This window comes from Astyanax mexicanus, chromosome 3, assembly GCF_023375975.1.
Source record: "Astyanax mexicanus isolate ESR-SI-001 chromosome 3, AstMex3_surface, whole genome shotgun sequence".
Lineage (NCBI taxonomy): Eukaryota > Metazoa > Chordata > Actinopteri > Characiformes > Acestrorhamphidae > Astyanax > Astyanax mexicanus.
The window spans coordinates 8,911,765-8,929,971 of record NC_064410.1 but is presented as its reverse complement, the minus strand read 5'-3'; the positions used below and the strand labels follow the sequence as shown (position 1 = coordinate 8,929,971).

At 37.1% G+C, this 18,207-nt stretch overlaps 2 protein-coding genes across 2 annotated transcripts; both read right to left on the bottom strand.

The window, feature by feature from the left end:
• Nucleotides 1-2,981: 2,981 nt before the first annotated feature.
• On the bottom strand, nucleotides 2,982-8,694 carry LOC103028214 (zinc finger protein OZF). Its single transcript, XM_049475811.1, has 2 exons — nucleotides 8,584-8,694; nucleotides 2,982-6,455 (listed from the first exon to the last, which is right to left on the bottom strand). The coding sequence occupies exon 2, from the start codon at nucleotides 6,418-6,420 to the stop codon at nucleotides 4,966-4,968; it is 1,455 nt and encodes a 484-aa protein (XP_049331768.1). The 5' UTR covers nucleotides 6,421-6,455; nucleotides 8,584-8,694; the 3' UTR covers nucleotides 2,982-4,965.
• A 2,221-nt stretch (nucleotides 8,695-10,915) lies between these two features.
• LOC125799331 (zinc finger protein 239-like) lies at nucleotides 10,916-15,499 on the bottom strand. The gene is made up of 2 exons (XM_049475856.1): nucleotides 15,412-15,499; nucleotides 10,916-13,971 (listed from the first exon to the last, which is right to left on the bottom strand). Exon 2 carries the CDS (start codon nucleotides 13,870-13,872, stop codon nucleotides 12,961-12,963), a length of 912 nt encoding a protein of 303 aa, XP_049331813.1. The 5' UTR covers nucleotides 13,873-13,971; nucleotides 15,412-15,499; the 3' UTR covers nucleotides 10,916-12,960.
• Nucleotides 15,500-18,207: the final 2,708 nt, after the last annotated feature.

Genomic DNA, 18,207 nt, shown 5'->3' with positions numbered 1-18,207 from the left:
TAAAGTTATCTAAAAGCAGTGTGTAAGACTGGTGGAGGAGAACATACCAGGATGCATGAAAACTGTGATTAAAAACCAGGGTTACTTTGTTCATTCAGTTTTCTTTGCATTATTTGAAAAAAATCTATGTATCTGTTTTGTTATTTCAGCCATTTCTCATATTCTGCAAATAAATGCTCTTTTTTTGTTATCGCCAGGTGATTTCTGGTTACATTGTGAATTTTTTGTGACTTTTTTGTTTTTTTGGCCGCTGTAATTTTTTAAAGCAGCCCAAAAAAACACAAAAAACGCACTCAGCCACCCCAGTGTTTTCCCACCTGTGAATGGATTTTCATACAAGCCCAATTTGGCGGAAAAACCGCCAATCTGGCAACTGACTGGGCTTTTCCTCTTCTCTGCTCTTCAGTCTTTGGAGAACCACAGTAACAGAACTACAGCGCCCCCAAATGGACTGCAGTGATCACTGAGACTCAGGGGCTGTTTAATCTCACCCGTACTGCTGTAAACTCTCCATAGTAGATACTGAATGAGTTATAGTGAGTAATTTAAAGTAGACACAGAATAATTCATAGTGTAAATCAAGTATATCATAGTAGATACAGAACAATTCCTTAATACCCTTAATAGACCACTGAAGTCTCGTGTCATTCTGCAGTCTTCATATGGCTTCCCTGTCTAAGTGTTTTTTCCCTATGAAGAAAATAAATAGGCTTTTCAAAAACTGGCCTCTATTACATTCTGTGGTAAATAAATATGTGCAGACCCCTCCCTGTACGTTTTATTCTGTGTACATTTCACTCCTGAACATCACTGGATCCTCTGAATTACGATATCGTTTAAGAGTTGTATTGAGAAAAATGCTAGTTTTGAGCTAATGCTACAGCGCAACTGCAGAGATCAGCAGGGGACTCTTCTTGGCGCAACACCAGCGAACTCCAACCGCATATTTACAGCATATTAAACCCAGCTGATCCAACATGTTTAGATGTTTGGTGGTTTTGGCTCGTTGTTTTAGTACATTAAGACACATTAAGATTTATCCTTATAATAGGTTTCAGTGCTGTCCTGCTGTATCACTCAGCTCGCCTCAGCAAGGGCAGATAGTTCATTGATTCGTTAGTTGTTAGTTGATTATTTGGGTCAGGTGTGCTGTAATAAACAAATGAAAGTGCTGCTCCTGAACAGTAAAAGCTCCCTTCCTCCTATTATCAGCCTTTTAAAGCTGTAACACAGACTACACTGCTCAACATCACTACACAGATAGGCTGTTTACATATTTTAATAATCCTTTGTGAAAAAGAAGAATAATATTCCAAAACGTGATCCGGCAGGAGTTCACTGATGTTGGGCCGAAAAGAGTCCCCTGCCGATCTCTGCAGCTGCGCTGTAGCATTAGCTTAAAGCTAGCATTTTTCTCATTACGACTAAACAATCTCGAAATTTAGAGGATCCAGTGATGTTCAGGAGTAAAATGTACACAGAATAAAACGTACAGGGTTCTGAACAGATTTATTTATGCCCGTTTTTGAAAAGCCCATACATTTTTTTTATTGACCTGAACCTCTTTGACACGGAACCCCAAATATGGGCATAAACAACATGGCGCCAACTACAAAATGACGACAGACTTCAGTGGTATATTGCTTTGATGTCTTTTATTTTGATCTACAAAGTTGAAAATAAAAAATTAAAGAAAAATATTTAATGAGAATTTTCACTGGTACTTTATTTTAAAATAGCAAAATCATTTCAACACAAAAATAATTCTTAATTTGCTTAAAGATTTCTTGAAATATAAGTAAAAGGTCCTCTTCAGATGTTTTCTTTAAAAATGACTTAAGCATTCACAATGTATTTCAATAAACTCTTATGAGATGCCATTCAAGGCTCCATTTATGTTTTTTCAACCATTTTCTATATTTCAGATAGTTGTCAGAGAAATACAATTAAATGTAAATTTAAACATACAGTGGTGCTTGAAAGTTTGTGAGCCTTTTAAAATTTCCTTATATTTCTGCATATAAATAAGCTTAATCATTTTCACGCGTCTTAAACTTAGATAATGAGAAGCTAGTTAAACAAATTAGACAAAAATATTATACTTGGTTATTTATTTATTGAGTTGGAGAAATGTTTAGAGAAAGGAAAACACTTTCCAGCATAATAACATTACCCCATCTGTAAAACATGGTGGTGGTAGTATCATGGTTTGGGCCTGTTTTGCTGTATTTGGGGCCAGGACGACTTGTCTTCATTTATGGAACAATTAATTCTGAATTATGTCAGATAATTCTAAGGAAAATGTCAGGACATCTGTCCATGAACTGAATTTCAAGGGAAGGTGGGTCATGCAGCAAGACAACTGCCCTAAGCACAGTCGATAAAGAACAATAAAGTTACTGTTTTGGAATTCAGGCAAATTCCTGAATCCAATAGAAATGATGTGGAAGGACCTGAAATGAGCAGTTAATATGAGGAAACCCAGGGGGGAGGGGTGATATAGACATAAGACTAATATATTTAGATAGAAGAACATAAGTAATACAAAAATAAGAGTTTAAGTGTGAAGTATCTTAAAGACAAGCAGATAGATGGAGAAAGACACCTCCTTTTTATGCAAGAGCTTCAGGTCAACTATATGTAGGATGACCATATTTTGGGCTTTGGGGAAAAAAAAAAGTGTCCATCTTGGCTAGGATATTGTAACTCGAGGGCTTCAAGTATTAGCCTCAAATCGTAGGGATCTGTGTGCGTTTGTAGGTGTAGGAGAGATAAATATCTTTAAAATCATGCAAATTTATTAATGTGCATTAATACACAAACATATACTAAAACTAATAAATAGCCTTAATAACTTGTATTATAACATTTTTAAAAAATGAGAAAGTTTTATTTTTGCTAACTTTTATTTCACTTCCATTCCAGTATAAAAACAAATTAATAAATACATGAAAAAAATAAAACAAAATAATCAGGTCAACTCAATTTGAATTGTGTTTATTTACACTTGCATTTAGGTATTTTTAATTTATGATCAATTCAGCTGTGTTGGGAAGCTTTTGCTTGTTATTGGAAATATGTGCATGTATGAATGGGTAATGAGGTAAAAGAAGGGTGTCCAAACGTATTTCAAGGGGGCCGGATGGAACATCAGAATAACTAACTTTCTCAAAAAAACATTCAGAAATTATTATTAATATTGCATCCAAATTATGAGAAAGCTAACTTACACAACAATACATATTCATTATTAAATTCAGTTTTTTATATTTTAAATAAAAATGCTATAGCATTATATATTAGTAGTGTAAAACAGATTGGAAGACACATTTTATTTGCTTATTCACTAATGGCTTTTTATTTCAGCTAACTTCTGTAACACAGTGGTGCAACGTCATTCTGCCACTATTCTTAAATGGGATGCCATGGGTCAATTAATATCTGTCTGTGGGTTGCATTTGGCCCGAGGACAAGACTTTGGACACCCCTAATGTAAGACTTGTGTTTTTCAATCCTAGTGTTTCTCAAGACTAGTGTTTTCTTCTCAATTTCTTCTTCTGAAACATAAGAAATGCTCAGACAGTATTCTGAGGATTCTTCTGTCAGGACTGCACCCAGTCACGTCTCATGCTTCCAACACACCTGATTCAACAAATCAGCTCATTAGCAAGCCCTTTCAGTGGTGCAGGGCCGTTTTAAAGACAGGGGCACCAGGACCAAGATTGAGGAATACGAATGTGGACCATTAGGGTTGGTAGGAAGGCTGGATTTATACAGTGTGACCAAAGTAAACGATGAGTTAAAAATAGCAGAAGATCCTTTTATTTCAGAAAAGAAATATGCAGGCTTTCAGGATTGCAGGCATGTTCCAGACAGAGCCTAAAAGATAAGCCCATTACCTGCTGTTTTCCCTTTTTCTAAAATAAAAGGGTGTCCATGTTGGTACAGTTGGATGAAAAAGTTTGGGCACCCATGATCATTTTCATGATTTTCCTTTAGAAATCATTGGTTGTTCGGATTAAGCAATTTCAGTTAAATATATCATATCATATAGCAGATGAAGTTTATAGGATTTACAGAAAATGTGCAATAATTCTTTAATCTAAATTAGGCAGGTGCATAAATTTGGGCACCCAACAGAAAAATGACATCAATATATTCACAACACAAGATATATTCACAAATATATCTGTGTTAATCTGCTATGTGATATATTTAACTGAAATTTCTGATCTGAACAACCAATGATTTATAAGGGAATATCATGAAAATTTTATATAACACTGTACATATATCCCAACAGTGACGGGGAAAAGGTAGGACACAGACATGTAAAGCCTGTAGAAATCTGCACACAGAATGAATGCTGTCTGTAGCAACAAACACTAATGTATAATCAGTGTGAAAACCCAACATTTTACACAATTTAGAAATCCCAGGTGCGTGCATTTTTCACATCATGAAGAAGACAATCTGGCAAAAAGAGAATCTATGTTTACCATATTTGTAGTCAACTACAATTAATCAAATGCATATTTTCGTCCAACTATTATACAATGGGGAGACAAATATTTTTACACATTTCCATGTTTGACACTTGCAGTAATACATCCTCGACATCAGAGAACATACGGTCATCAGTTTAACTGTATATACAGTGTATTGCATTACTTCTATTGTTTTATGTTCATCATAAAAACAGAACATATACTAGGTTATACTAGGTCTTAAAATTTGAGTGGTGGAAGTTCCGTACACAGTTCAAGCGCTGATACAGTTTATCTCCTGAATGTGAAGGTGTCTTTTGATTATATACATTTATATAACACAAACTCCGTCTTATGCAGTGTCTCTTAAAAAAAAAAAAAGTCCCACAAATTCCCAGATTGAGAGCAGAACACTCAACTCCACACCACAAAGTTCTGGTCTAGCAGGTTAAAGCGACCAGGGGAAGAAAAAGAAGCCTTAAGTTTTTGTATCTTTCTTAATGCATTTATGTTTTCTGAAATTTGAATGTCGAAAGTCCTTCCCGCAGTCCGAGCAGTGATACGGTTTCTCTCCTGTGTGAATGCGCTGGTGTACAAGGAGGGCATTACGCGCTCTAAAACTCTGTCCACATTCTGAACACGGATACGGCCTCTCTCCAGTGTGAGTGCGCTTGTGTGCTCTTAGGGCATTGTTCACCCTAAAATGTTTTCCGCATTCTGAGCACTGATACGGTTTCTCTCCTGTGTGAATGCGCTGGTGTACTTTTAGGGCATGATTAGCTCTAAAACTCTTCCCACATTCTGAACACTTATGTGGTTTCTCTCCTGTGTGAACGCTTTGATGTTTTCTGAGGGCATTACCCACTCTAAAACTCATCCCACATTCTGAGCAATAATACGGTTTCACCCCTAGGTGAATGCGATGGTGTATGCGGAGGGCATTACTCGATCTGAAACCCTTCCCACATTCTGAACACTGATACGGTTTCTCTCCAGAGTGAATAAGTTGATGTGTTTTGAGAGAATTAATCACTCTAAAACTCTTCCCACATTCTGAGCACTTAAACGGTTTCTCTCCTGTGTGAATAAGCTTGTGTGATTGGAGATGATAGTGTCGATTAAAACTCTGTCCACACTCTGTGCACTGAAATGGTTTCTCTCCAGTGTGAATGCGTTGGTGTTTCTGAAGATTTATCTTTTGACTAAAACTGTGTCCACAGTCTGAGCACTGATAGGGTTTCTCGCCAGTGTGAATGCGTTGGTGTTTCTGAAGATTAATTTTTTGATTAAAACTGTGCCCACACTCCACGCACTTATACGGTTTCTCTCCGGTGTGAATGCGCTGGTGTTTTTGAAAATCACTTTGTGTAGTAAAACTCTTACCACACTCTGAGCAATAATATGGTTTCTCTCCTGTATGAATGCGCCGGTGAATTCTAAGCGCACCTTTATGTCTAAAATTCTTCCCACAATCTGAGCACTGATAGGGTTTTTCTCCAGTGTGAATGCGCTGGTGTTGCTGTAGAGTGCTCTGTAGATTAAAACTCTGTCCACACTCTGAGCACTTAAATGGTTTCACTCCTGTGTGAATATGTTGGTGTGTTCTGAGGTTAGAACTCACTCTAAATCTCTGTCCACACTCTGAGCACTGAAATGGTTTCTCTCCAGTGTGAATGCGCTGATGCTTTCTGAGATCGCTTGCTGCAGTAAAGCTCCTCCCACAATCCGAGCACTTGTGAGTCTTCTCTTTTCCTTTAGATTTTCGTGGTCGTCTGAGCGAGGTGTTACTTTCGAGATTAGCAGAGGAGGTTTCCTGAGTATTGGAGCTTTCAGACACCACATTCTCACATTTAATTTCCTCTGATGACAACATTGTGACACCTTCTTGAGGTGGTTGTTGAAGTATATTTGAACTGTGCAGAAAAGTGGACATTAGGAGCAGCAGATGACTTGCAACAGGAGGTGATTCTGGAGGAGGAAACAAAAAGGTGTCTCAGTTGTGGAGTTTACAACATAAATGTTCACAGACAAAAGTAATACTGGAATAAGACTACTTTTTAGATGGTAAGGTGGATAAATGTAAGTTTACTACAGAAAATCTATGGGATAACAAATATTGGCACAGATGTCTGTGACACAGAGTCAATTTATACACTACAGTCACCTACAAAAATGTGCTTAATCAGTGCCTTTTTATTTATCTCACCTACATCATGATTTCTGTGAACAATGAACCAGGTGCCCAGATAAAATCTTACTATGCATCACACTTTTTTTTCACTCTTCTCACATCCTTTCTAAATTATGTATTGTACAGTAGTCCCACATATTTTTTTTTTTTTAGATTTTTTGCCCACAAGAAAGTTTTTAAATTGTTGATTGACAAAAGATAACTAAATGACTGACATTACAGATGATTCTTTTATTTCTGTCTAAAGAACAACCTCAAATCCAAGCGATACTTCCATCCAATTTCAGCCAGCATCAGAATTAACAGTGAAAAACCCTTCTCAAAAGACACCCACTTCACCCAAATTAACCAATCAACTGCTACTGCATCTAAACTTAAACATCAACACTGACCTCCATGCACTCACCAATGTTTCCTCAACTGAAACTTAACCAACGATGTCCCCCAGCACAAACTCAACCAGTGACATCCCACTCACCTTTCGCCACCTTCTTTTCAGCCATTAATGTCCCTCAATCCAAATCCAAGCACAACTGGTGACGTTCCACTAATCCAAACACAACCGGTGAAGTTCCACTTACCCACACATAACCCGTGAAGTTCCACTAACCCAAACAAAACCCGTGAAGTTCCACTAACCCAAACACAACCAGTGACGTTCCACTAACCCAAACACAACCAGTGACGTTCCACTAACCCAAACACAACCAGTAAAGTTCCACTAACCCAAACACAACCAGTGACGTTCCACTAACCCAAACACAACCGGAGACGTTCCACTAACCCAAACACAACCAGTAAAGTTCCACTAACCCAAACACAACCAGTAAAGTTCCACTAACCCAAACACAACCGGAGACGTTCCACTAACCCAAACACAACCGGAGACGTTCCACTAACCCAAACACAACCGGAGACGTTCCACTAACCCAAACACAACCGGAGACGTTCCACTAACCCAAACACAACCGGAGACGTTCCACTAACCCAAACACAACCGGAGACGTTCCACTAACCCAAACACAACCGGAGACGTTCCACTAACCCAAACACAACCGGTGACCAATAAGAGAGCTACAGGAAGCTGCAAGGCAAGAATATTTTCTGTGCCTACTTACAAAAAACAACAACAGTACCTTATATGGTTCTCAATTTAATGTAAACAGTATTTTAAACACAGGTAAAAAATACACATTTCGCAAAAAATATGTTCTTCATTGCATTAATTCTATCTAAAACAAAGGAAAATGTATAGCAGTGAAACTGTGATTATTTGCTATACAAGGTTGTAGCAAAAAAGAGGGGGGGGGGCTTATAGGCAGAGTTGAACACAAAATGTTTTATATTAAAAATATTAAGAAATAACATTGTGGCAGAAAAATAAACTGTTGAGGGGAACAAACGTTGTGAGTCTCTGATGAATAAATCACAGTATTAATATATACATCATTTGTAATTTAATATGTAGTTAATATGTACTGTATGTAAACTCCTCCAGAAGCATGACGGGAAATAATCTCAGAAGAATCTAGTTGCAGTCTTTGCTAAATCGTAGTCTGTGAATAAAAAGTCTGTGACATGTATTTAGATGGAAGAGGGAGTCAGACTTTAGTCTGTTGAAAGTCTTTTTTAGTCTTTTTAAAGTCGTGTAGTGTACGGACAGCATAAACCAGCCTCAGCCGCCCAAAAACACCTACTGAGAGAATTCCCTAAAGGCAAACTCACCCTTCCTCCCTCCCACAAAAACTGAAGCTAAGAGCTAACATTAGCTCCCTCTGTTCATTATGGACAAATCCTCACATCTTTTACAGCTTTACTTTCCTAAAATAGAAAATTTCTCCCTTGTATAAGAGCAATGAGTTAACAGTGTAAACAGCGTGTAAAACTGCAGAACACAGTTTTTACCTTTAACAGAGCAGCTCCTGTTTCTCTATTGCAACACCACCGACCGGGATCTTCTTCCCCGCTTCTCCAGGCTTCTTGTTCTTCTTCTTTAGAGGTGCGTTACCGCCACCTACTGAAGTGGAGTGTGAACTGTGACTTCAGGAAGTGAAGTGATCAATAATAAACCAAAAGATAAATGTGTGAGGAAAAGAAAAAGGGGGGATGGGGAAAAATAATATAAATTCAAACATACCAATAGCTTTCAAAAAAAGAAAGACCAGTTTGTGTACAGTACTATGGAAGCCCATTTCCGCCACCTGAAGAAAAAAAAAAACGTCCTCAACTAAGTCAAATTATGAGATAGAAAAGTCATAATTATGGGATAGTAAGTCATAATTATGAGATAGTAAATCATAATTATGAGATAGTAAGTCAAAATTATGAGATAGTAAGTCATAATTATGAGATACTAAGTCATAATTATGAGATACTAAGTCATAATTATGAGATAGTAAGTCATATTTGAGATAAAAAGTCATAATTATGAGATAGTAAGTCATAATTATGAGATAGAAAGTCATAATTATGAGATAGAAAGTCATAATTATGAGATGACTTTTTATCTCATAAATATGACTTACTATCTCATAATTATGACTTTTTTATCTCATAATTATGACTTACTATCTCATAATTATGACTTACTATCCCATAATTATGACTTTTCTATCTCATAATTATGACTTAGTTGAGGACGTTTTTTTTTTCTTCAGGTGGCGGAAATGGGCTTCCATACAGTACCCATCCCTGCCCCACATAAAAGCCACCCCGTTCTAGAACAATCTTTAAGACCCTTTTCTTTCAGAGTATCAAACAAAATTTCTCTTTGTTCAGCATATTTTGTGCAATAAAACAGTACATGGTCCACAGTTTCCCCCTGTGGACAATACATTTCTTTTTATAATTTTTACATCGTAAATATTGAAGATATTAAATATTGAAGATATTAAAGCTGGAATAGTTTTCTTAGAATCTTGAAGGAGTTCCTGGTGCTGAACGATAGTTGCTGCTTTTTCTTCACACTGTAAAGCTCCAGCTCATCCCAAATCACCTTCTCAGTTTAGATCAGGAGATTGTGGAGAACAAACTATTTACTACATAATTCCATATGTGTCCCTTAAGGTTTTCATGTCTTTAATATTTTTTTAAAACATGATATCACCTTAGATGCTCTGTACCTAATAGGCATTGAACCATAAAACCATGCAATATTGGGTCAATCTTAATCACAAATGAACATTGATTCAATATACTATTGCTAGGTGGATAGAAAAAATGTGCATGGCTACAATTTTAACAGCGTAAATACAGCTCAGTCACCCCTGCAATATGAGAATAGACCACTCGATGAGCAAAAAGAGAGCATGACCACATAGACATGTTTAAATGAGATTTAAGTTGGAATACATTATTAAGTTTTTCATGCTCAACATACACATTGTTTCAAGATGCAGCAGTGGTATCATTGTTTTTTGTACAAAATTTACATTTTCTGGTTACGTAGAGAGATGATAGTTTATCATACAACTGATTGTGAGACTTGTGACCGGCAAGTGCTACAATATGATAATTGTGATAAATGTCATACACTACTAATACCGGAAACGGTTAAAATTTCATTTACAGTATAGGAAGGGTATTCAAAATGTAAATACCAATTATTTGTCGCAACACTTAGAAGCGTGATGTGCTTTGGTGGGATATAATGTTAAGACATTTCACATCAAATTGTGGTTTTCTTTATTCCCTTTGCATTCTACATGAGGAGTGAATTGTGGGTAATCAGAAGCTGAGAAAGATAGATCAGTTGTGTCCTTCACATCACTCTGGACTTTAGCTTCATTTTTAGCTGTATACAATAGATCCTTCAGTTAGGAACAGCTGTATAGCAAATGAGAAATTTAGCCCACCTCGGCTGCAGCTTAGGTATTAGAACGCAGCTTATCATTATCTAGAGGCAATCATAGGATCAAACTTTTAGGGGTTCTAAGCACCCAATGAAGCCAGCCCCCACCACTCCACCTTATAAAAAAACTGATGGAACTATTTAATGGAATTGAGGACAGTTCACAGGAGGGAATGTGCACTTGGCAGAGTGAAGATAAAGTGGATCATACCATTTGCATGGCAAGCGTACGCTGTAATATTTTTGTTCTTAAGATTCTGGTTACTTATATAATTTCTAAGATTTAAAATTGTATTTGATGATTATGAACACGTTTGAGATGTTTGCACTTAGAAACCTGTAAATGTGTCCCAGATAAGAATTTGCCACATCAACACTACCCAGCAGTTTACATTAATCTCATTTATTTTTAATCATTCACACCACCATGCACCATGTGGAATACAATCCATCAATGAACCACAAATCCATAGATAGACATTTTTTTTTTACACATTATGTATAAATATTTCCTCCACATCTACAACAGTGAGCTAAAACATTCCTCCAAAATGGAGTGAACAGTGCTGATGATGTGGTAACATAGCTGTCGGTGATGGTCTTGAATTATTTTTAGACAATAACTAACTAGTCTGTTATTGTATTGGACACGTTGGATGTGAAGAACGGGAAGTGTGAAGACCCAAGACATTGTGGTTATGGCTGGAGAGTTTCCAAAACTTCCAAAACAGCAGGGTATGAAATTGGTTTTCAATCAGCATTGATGAGTACCTGCAATCGAAGAAGATGATCTACTCTGTGTTCTTTCCCATTGCGTTGATAACAAGGTACATGTTCTATGTTTACCTGTGGAAGTGTTATCAGTAGCAGCATCACCTGACAACTTACAGGACTAAAGAGAATCTTCTGAAATTTCTTGATGCCAGAAACCACAGATGCACAATATTTCCAAAAGCACTTGCTTAACTGCCATGCATTGCGTTTGGGGATGTAAGGCTCTCTATGCACAGTTCTTGAGCAAGTCTTAAGGCCACATGCAGAAAATTGAGAACCTCTGTGCACTATGCTCTTCAGCATCTGCTGACCCCACTCTGTTATTTTACACTGATAGAGCAAGTTGTGTCCACTTTTACTATTACAAAATTACTGACAGTTGGCTGTGGAATGTTTAGTAGTGAGTAGGCCTGTCGCGATAACTATGTTATGGACTTATCGTACGATCATTTTTTTAATCGCGATCATTTTTGCCAACGTCGATAACAGCCATTGGGCACGTGAGTTTGTTTACATGAGAACGAGTCGCGCTGTGTGGCTCTCTCGCTGACAGCGACGTCTATTGGTTAGGAAATTAGTGTAGTGGCAGGCGGAGCTCATCAGTGACGGCGTCTGCACACGCGCGCGCACACACACACTTACACACACAGCCGAGCAAACGTGTGCTTGCGAATGTATTCGAGGACTTTCTCTTAACTAAACCGCTTTAGAGAGAGTTTAGAAGGTTTTTTAGAAGTCCAAATGGACTTACGGTGTGTGCGAGTATTTTGGCTTTAAGCCAAATGAGCAAGGAGAACATCAACGCGAAGCAGCCGGTATGTTGACTTGATTCAAAACAGTGAAAACAAATCTGAGATCTCATTTAAAGCACAACCACCCAGCCCAATTTTTTCGAGCTGAATACTGAATATGAATATTGAATTAAATGTAAATGTTGTTAATTTTTGTTGTTGAATATTTATTGCAGTTTTCTCAGAGTCCAGGATGCTTGTTCTTTATTTGTTTTAGTTATTTTGGACATTAAGATATTTGTATATTGGAAGCACAGTTTCTGTTCTTAATAATAAAAAGTTTAGTTTAACTGTAAAATAGTGTAATAGTATTATTATGCTAGTATTTTATTACTGTGACACACTGTCTTGAAGCTCCTTTGGGAGCCCAGAAGCAGGAAAAAGCATTTTTTTTATAATTCCCCGTTAAAATGACAATATTATTGTTTGTTGTTTATAGGCCTAGTAGTGAGGAAATTTCATGACTGGACTTGTTGTACAGGTGCTGCATCCTATCATGGTACCATGCTGGAATTCACTGAGCTCCTGAGAAAGACCCATTCTTTTACTAATGTTTGTAGAAGCAGTCTGCCTGTCTAGGTTCTAAGTTGGCAACCTCCATGCACTATGCTTCATTTTGCATCTGTTATTTTATGTTGACAGAGAGAGTTGCATTTGTTCCCTGTTGCTGCCACTTTGCTAAATATTCCACAGTCAATGGTTAGGGATACTGTAACAGTCCCTATTGTTTCACTAATATTTGGAGAATCATGTAGTCTGCATGCCTATGTTGTTGGTTTTTATACTCCTGTGGCCATGGAGGTGATTGGAACTCAAGTTCAATGATTTGGATGAGTAAGCAAATACTTTTGGTAATATATTGTACGTTCAAAAGTTTGGTGCATGTACATGAAGCTGTTCTGAATGAATGTGCTGGTGTGTTTTAAGAGCACTACTCTTTCTAAAACCCTGTCCACACTCTGAGCATTGATACGGTTTCTCTCCTGTGTGAATCCACTGGTGTTTTTTGAGGGCACCACTCTCTCTAAAACTCTGTCCACACTCTGAACAGGAAAATGGTTTTTCTCCTTTGTGAATGAGCTGGTGCGCTTTGAGGGTGCCATTTGTACTAAAATTTTGTCCACACTCTGAGCAGTAATACGGCTTCTCACCAGTGTGAACGCGCTGGTGTTTCTTGAGGTGAAACTGTTGATTAAAACTCTGTCCACACTCTGTGCACTGATACGGTTTCTCTCCTGTGTGAATGCGCTGGTGTTTTTTGAGGGTACCACTCTCTCTAAAACTCTTCCCACACTCTAAACAATAATAGGGTTTGTCTCCAGTGTGAATGCGCTGATGTCTTCTCAGGGCACCACTTTCTCGAAAACACTGTTCACACTCTGAACAGCTGTAAGGCTTCTCCCCTTTGTGAATAAGCTGGTGTCTTTGGAGATCACTTAGTGCAGTAAAACTGTGTCCACATTCAGAGCAGTCAAAGGGTTTCTCTCCTGTGTGAATGCGCTGGTGTTTTGTGAGAATACTTTGTCGAGTAAAACTCTTCCCACACTCTGAGCACGGATACGGTTTCTCCCCTGTGTGAATGCGCTGGTGTCTCTGAAGGTCACTCTGCGCAGCAAAATTCTTCCCACAATCTGAACAATGGTGAATTCTTCGATTCCTATTACATGTTGCTGGATTACTGAGCAATGAATTATTTTGGAGAATAACAAAGAATGTTTGCTGAGTGCTGGAGCCTTCAGACACCACATTCTCACATTTGATCTCTTCTGATGACAACATGGAGAGGTAGACTTTCTGGTGGTGTTTATTGAAGTCAGTTTAAACTCTCCAGGAACATGGACATGAGGAGCTGCAGAAGACTTGCAACAACAGGTGATTCTGGAGGAGGAAGTAAGAGACATAAGTCAACTGTGAAGATTTTTAAGACCATGATGAAAGAGGACCTGCAGAAGGTTACTGGACCTGACTGCACAACTGGGAGATCAGGGTACATTTATAAGAGACATTTTTAACCTTTTTTGAATCAGGCAACATTAATCTCTTTAGTAATGCAAATATTCTGTCAAGGACTAAATGATAAAAGTTGTATTACTGTATTACTGTATTAGAATATGATAGGGGTTTAACGGTATGCATATTCTTTGCGAACCGTCACGGTATGGGGGTCACGGATCGGTTCGCACACACAATACACGGTACAGCCTTTAAGAGACACTCTCTTTTTTCTCTCACACACATTACTGACAATCAGTGATGGTTTGGAAAGCCAAGTCATCTGCTGCCCACATTGCAAAAAATACCATTTTTTTTTTTTTTTTACGTTTTTATGACTGTTATCATAAACAGTAAAATAAATAAATGCTTAAAATAGATCATGCACATAATATATGCGTTTCACAATTCAAAATTAATTACTAAAATAAAGTAACTTTTCAATGATATTCTAATTTTTGAGATGGATTAGTATATTAGTCTTGATATTACATGTGACAGTACATGTTATAGTTCAAGCTTCATTCCTCCTCCAGCTCTAAAAGAGAGTTTTTCCTGGCCTCTGTCGCTTACTGTGTTCTGAGTTCTGTGTTGTATGTTTAGTGAATTGTCTGATTCTCTGTCCTGTTATGACATTTCTGTAAGGCTGCTTTGTGACATAAGTTGTTAAAAGTACTTTGATTTGATTGTGATCATGCTTAAACATGCTTGTTTGCTAGCATAGTTTTGCTGGTTACTGAGATCCACTAACATGGTTATGCTGGCGTTGGCCGCCTAGCTTTTACATGGGTATTTACTTGTCCAAGTATGGATGGGTATGCACAAGTAAATATACATATAGATTAATGTATATATAAGCACACTTGTTTACTTTATTTTATTATCAATAAAATAAATTGCATCATGCACTTTTGCTCTGTAGAATATTCATTGGCTGTTTGAACCTGATAATGCAATTATGCCAATGTTTGTATAATATTTGTTTATCTATCTCTACTCCTCGTATGTTCTTTTAAGTATCTTCTGTGTTCTCCAAACTGACCTGCTTCTGTTGACGTTGTTTTTTTTTTTTTTTTTTACAGTAGAGCAATCATCCCTAAATGTACCAAACTGACCAGTGTGAACAGCTCACCCAAACCACACCATCTCCTCCCCAAACTCAACCAGCAAACCTTAACCTTAGCCTCCTCAGCTTAGCCTGGACCACCTGCTTCTGCTCACAATCCACGTCTTTCACAGCTTACTATTTACAAACCCTTTCTGCAACAGTGAGGAAAACACCAATATAATAATATCAGTGTAAAAAGGTGTAGAGGAGCTGTTTACCTGCAGCAGAGCAGCTCCTAATTCTCTATAATAAAAACACGGACTGGGATTTTCCTCTTCTCTGCTCTTCAGTCTTTGGAGAACCACAGTTACAGAACTACAGCGCCCCCAACTGGACTGCAGTGATCACTGAGACTCAGGGGCTGCTTAAATCCCACCCGTACCTCGGTAAACTCCCCATAGTAGATACGGAATGAGTTATAGTGGAAATAGAGTAATACATATCAGATACGGAATGATTAAGAGTAGATAGTGAGTAATTCAAATTGATATATAATAATTCATAGCGGATAGTGAGTAATTCAAAGTAGATAGATAATAATTCATAGTTTAAACAGAATGAATCATAGTTGATACTGAGTAATTCATGGTATAAACAGAACAATTCATAGCATTTAGTGAGCAACACAAAGTAGCTAGACAATAATTCATAGTGGATACAGAATGATACGGAGTAATTTATAGTAGATACAGAATAATCCATAGTGCATTGAGAAATTCATAGTAGATACTGAATAGTATAGTAGTAATAGTAATTCAAATTAGATCCACAATAATTCATAGTGTATACGGAGTAATTCATAGTAAATACTGAATAAGTCATAGTGTATATTGAGTAATTCAAATTAGATCCACGATAATTCATAGTGCATACTGAGTAATTCATGGTAAATACTGAATGAGTCATAGTGTATATTGACTAACTCAAAGCAGATACATGATTATTCATAGTGGATAGTGAGTAATTCATAGTGGACACTAAGTAATTCATAGTATATACAAAATAATTCCTTTTGAATAGTATGAACAAAATCATAGTGGCTCAAAATGAGTCATAGTTGATACTGGGTAATTTATAGTAGGTACAGAATAATTCGTAGTCTATATTGAGTAATGTATAGTAGATAGACAATAATTCACAGTGTATATTGAGTAAATCAGTAGATAAATAATTCATAGTGGTTAGAAATGTATAGTATACACAGAATGAGTCATAGTTGATACAAAGTTATTTATAGTAGATACATAATTTTAGTGGATATTGAGTAAATCACAGTAGGCTAGATACAGAATAATTCATAGTGGATACTGGGTGTATTGAATTGACTAGGGGGTCTATAGGTAAACCTCCCTACACAATATACATTTTACATTAGGATTTTTTTTCATTGTATTTTGTTTGTACTAAAGTAAAGATATTATATAGATTTTATAGAGATATAATACAGCTATAGCTCCTTTTAAACAGTTGAGCGAGATATCAATTCAAAATAAACAAAAACAGACAAACTAACAAATTAACCAAAAATTTAAACAATTAAGAAACATGAACATAAAGAATGTCCCTTGTAATGTCCCCTGTAACTCTGCTAGTTTCACAGTGTTGAACGATTGTGTTAAAAAAGAAAAGAAACCAAAGTGAAAGAAAGATGGTGTGGAGAAGTTAAGTGTAGAGAGATGTAAAAATGTTACTGTCCTCTGAGTTAGACTTTGTTCTACAGCTTGGCTTAGGATACAACCTGCTTACCTAAAAATGAGAAAATCTTGTTACTTTTTACTGTATTTATGTTTATTTGCATCTGTTTAAATCAGGGGTGTCCAAACTATGGCCCGCGGGCCGTTTGCAGACCATTTCCTTTTTTGGAGCGGCCCGCGAGGTATTTTAGAAATAGAATGAAAGTTGGCCCTCTGTTAAGCAGGATTTTACAATGTGGGATTCAAAGTGTGAACGCTCGGTGTCAGAAACGGGCCAAAGAGTCTAAAAGCGGCCAGAGTGAAGTTGTAGCACAGAAAAATGGGCCAAAGAGTCTAAAAGCGGAGAGGGTGCACAGTTGTAGCTCATAAAAACAGGCCAAAGAGTCTAAAAGCGAAGAGAGTGCGCAATTGTTGCGCAGAAAAACGGGCCAAAGAGACTGAAAGCAGAGGGTGCCAGGGGTAGCGCAGAAAAACGGGCCAAAGAGTCTAAAAGCGAAGAGGGTGCGCAGTGGAAGCGCAGAAAAAGAGACCAAAGAGTCTAAAAGTGGGGAGAGTGTTCAGTTGTAGGGCGGAAAAACAGACCAAAGAGTCTAAAAGGGGCAAGAGTGTTCAGTTGTAGCGCAGAAATAGGGAAAAAGAGTCTAGAGTAAAGTTTAATATTAAGAGAAATCATGAAATGAAACATCAATTTGAAAAATCTTAGTTTACACAACACTGTCAAAAATAGTAAGTCAAGTAAAATGGTGTGTAAATGAAACTAATCAGGAAAAGGTATTATTTAAAGTGATATATTTCATTATTTGTTTTATTACAGAGTCTGTGTCCCGTGACTTCAAATATATTTCTCCTTCTGGCCCCCAACAAAAAAAGTTTGAACACCCTTGGTTTAAATCATATGTGGTGCTTTTTCCAGGCAAAAACACTCATATTGCTGAGATAAATGAATAAGTGTAATTTGCTTAGGTGCTTAAAACTTTTGGACAGTACTGTATATATAGTTTTTCAAAAAAAAAAAAAGGTAGTATCTTTTAACCTGAAGATTAGAATTAAGCTGCTATATCAGAAAATACATATTAGAGGTGAATTCAAACAAAGAAGGATGAAAGAATCAACTACTACTCAGCTACTCAGAGCAGACAAAAGTGGTGGAGTTAATAATAGATGTCAAACTGATATACAGGCTGTTGATGATACATTAAGCATGCTATTGTAGAGCACCCCCACTGAACATTAAGAGAATATTCCACTGACTTTAGACAGTGTTTCTGCCTCCCTCCGGTGGTGAAATCCAGTCTATCCAGCCAAGGCTCAGTCAGGTAG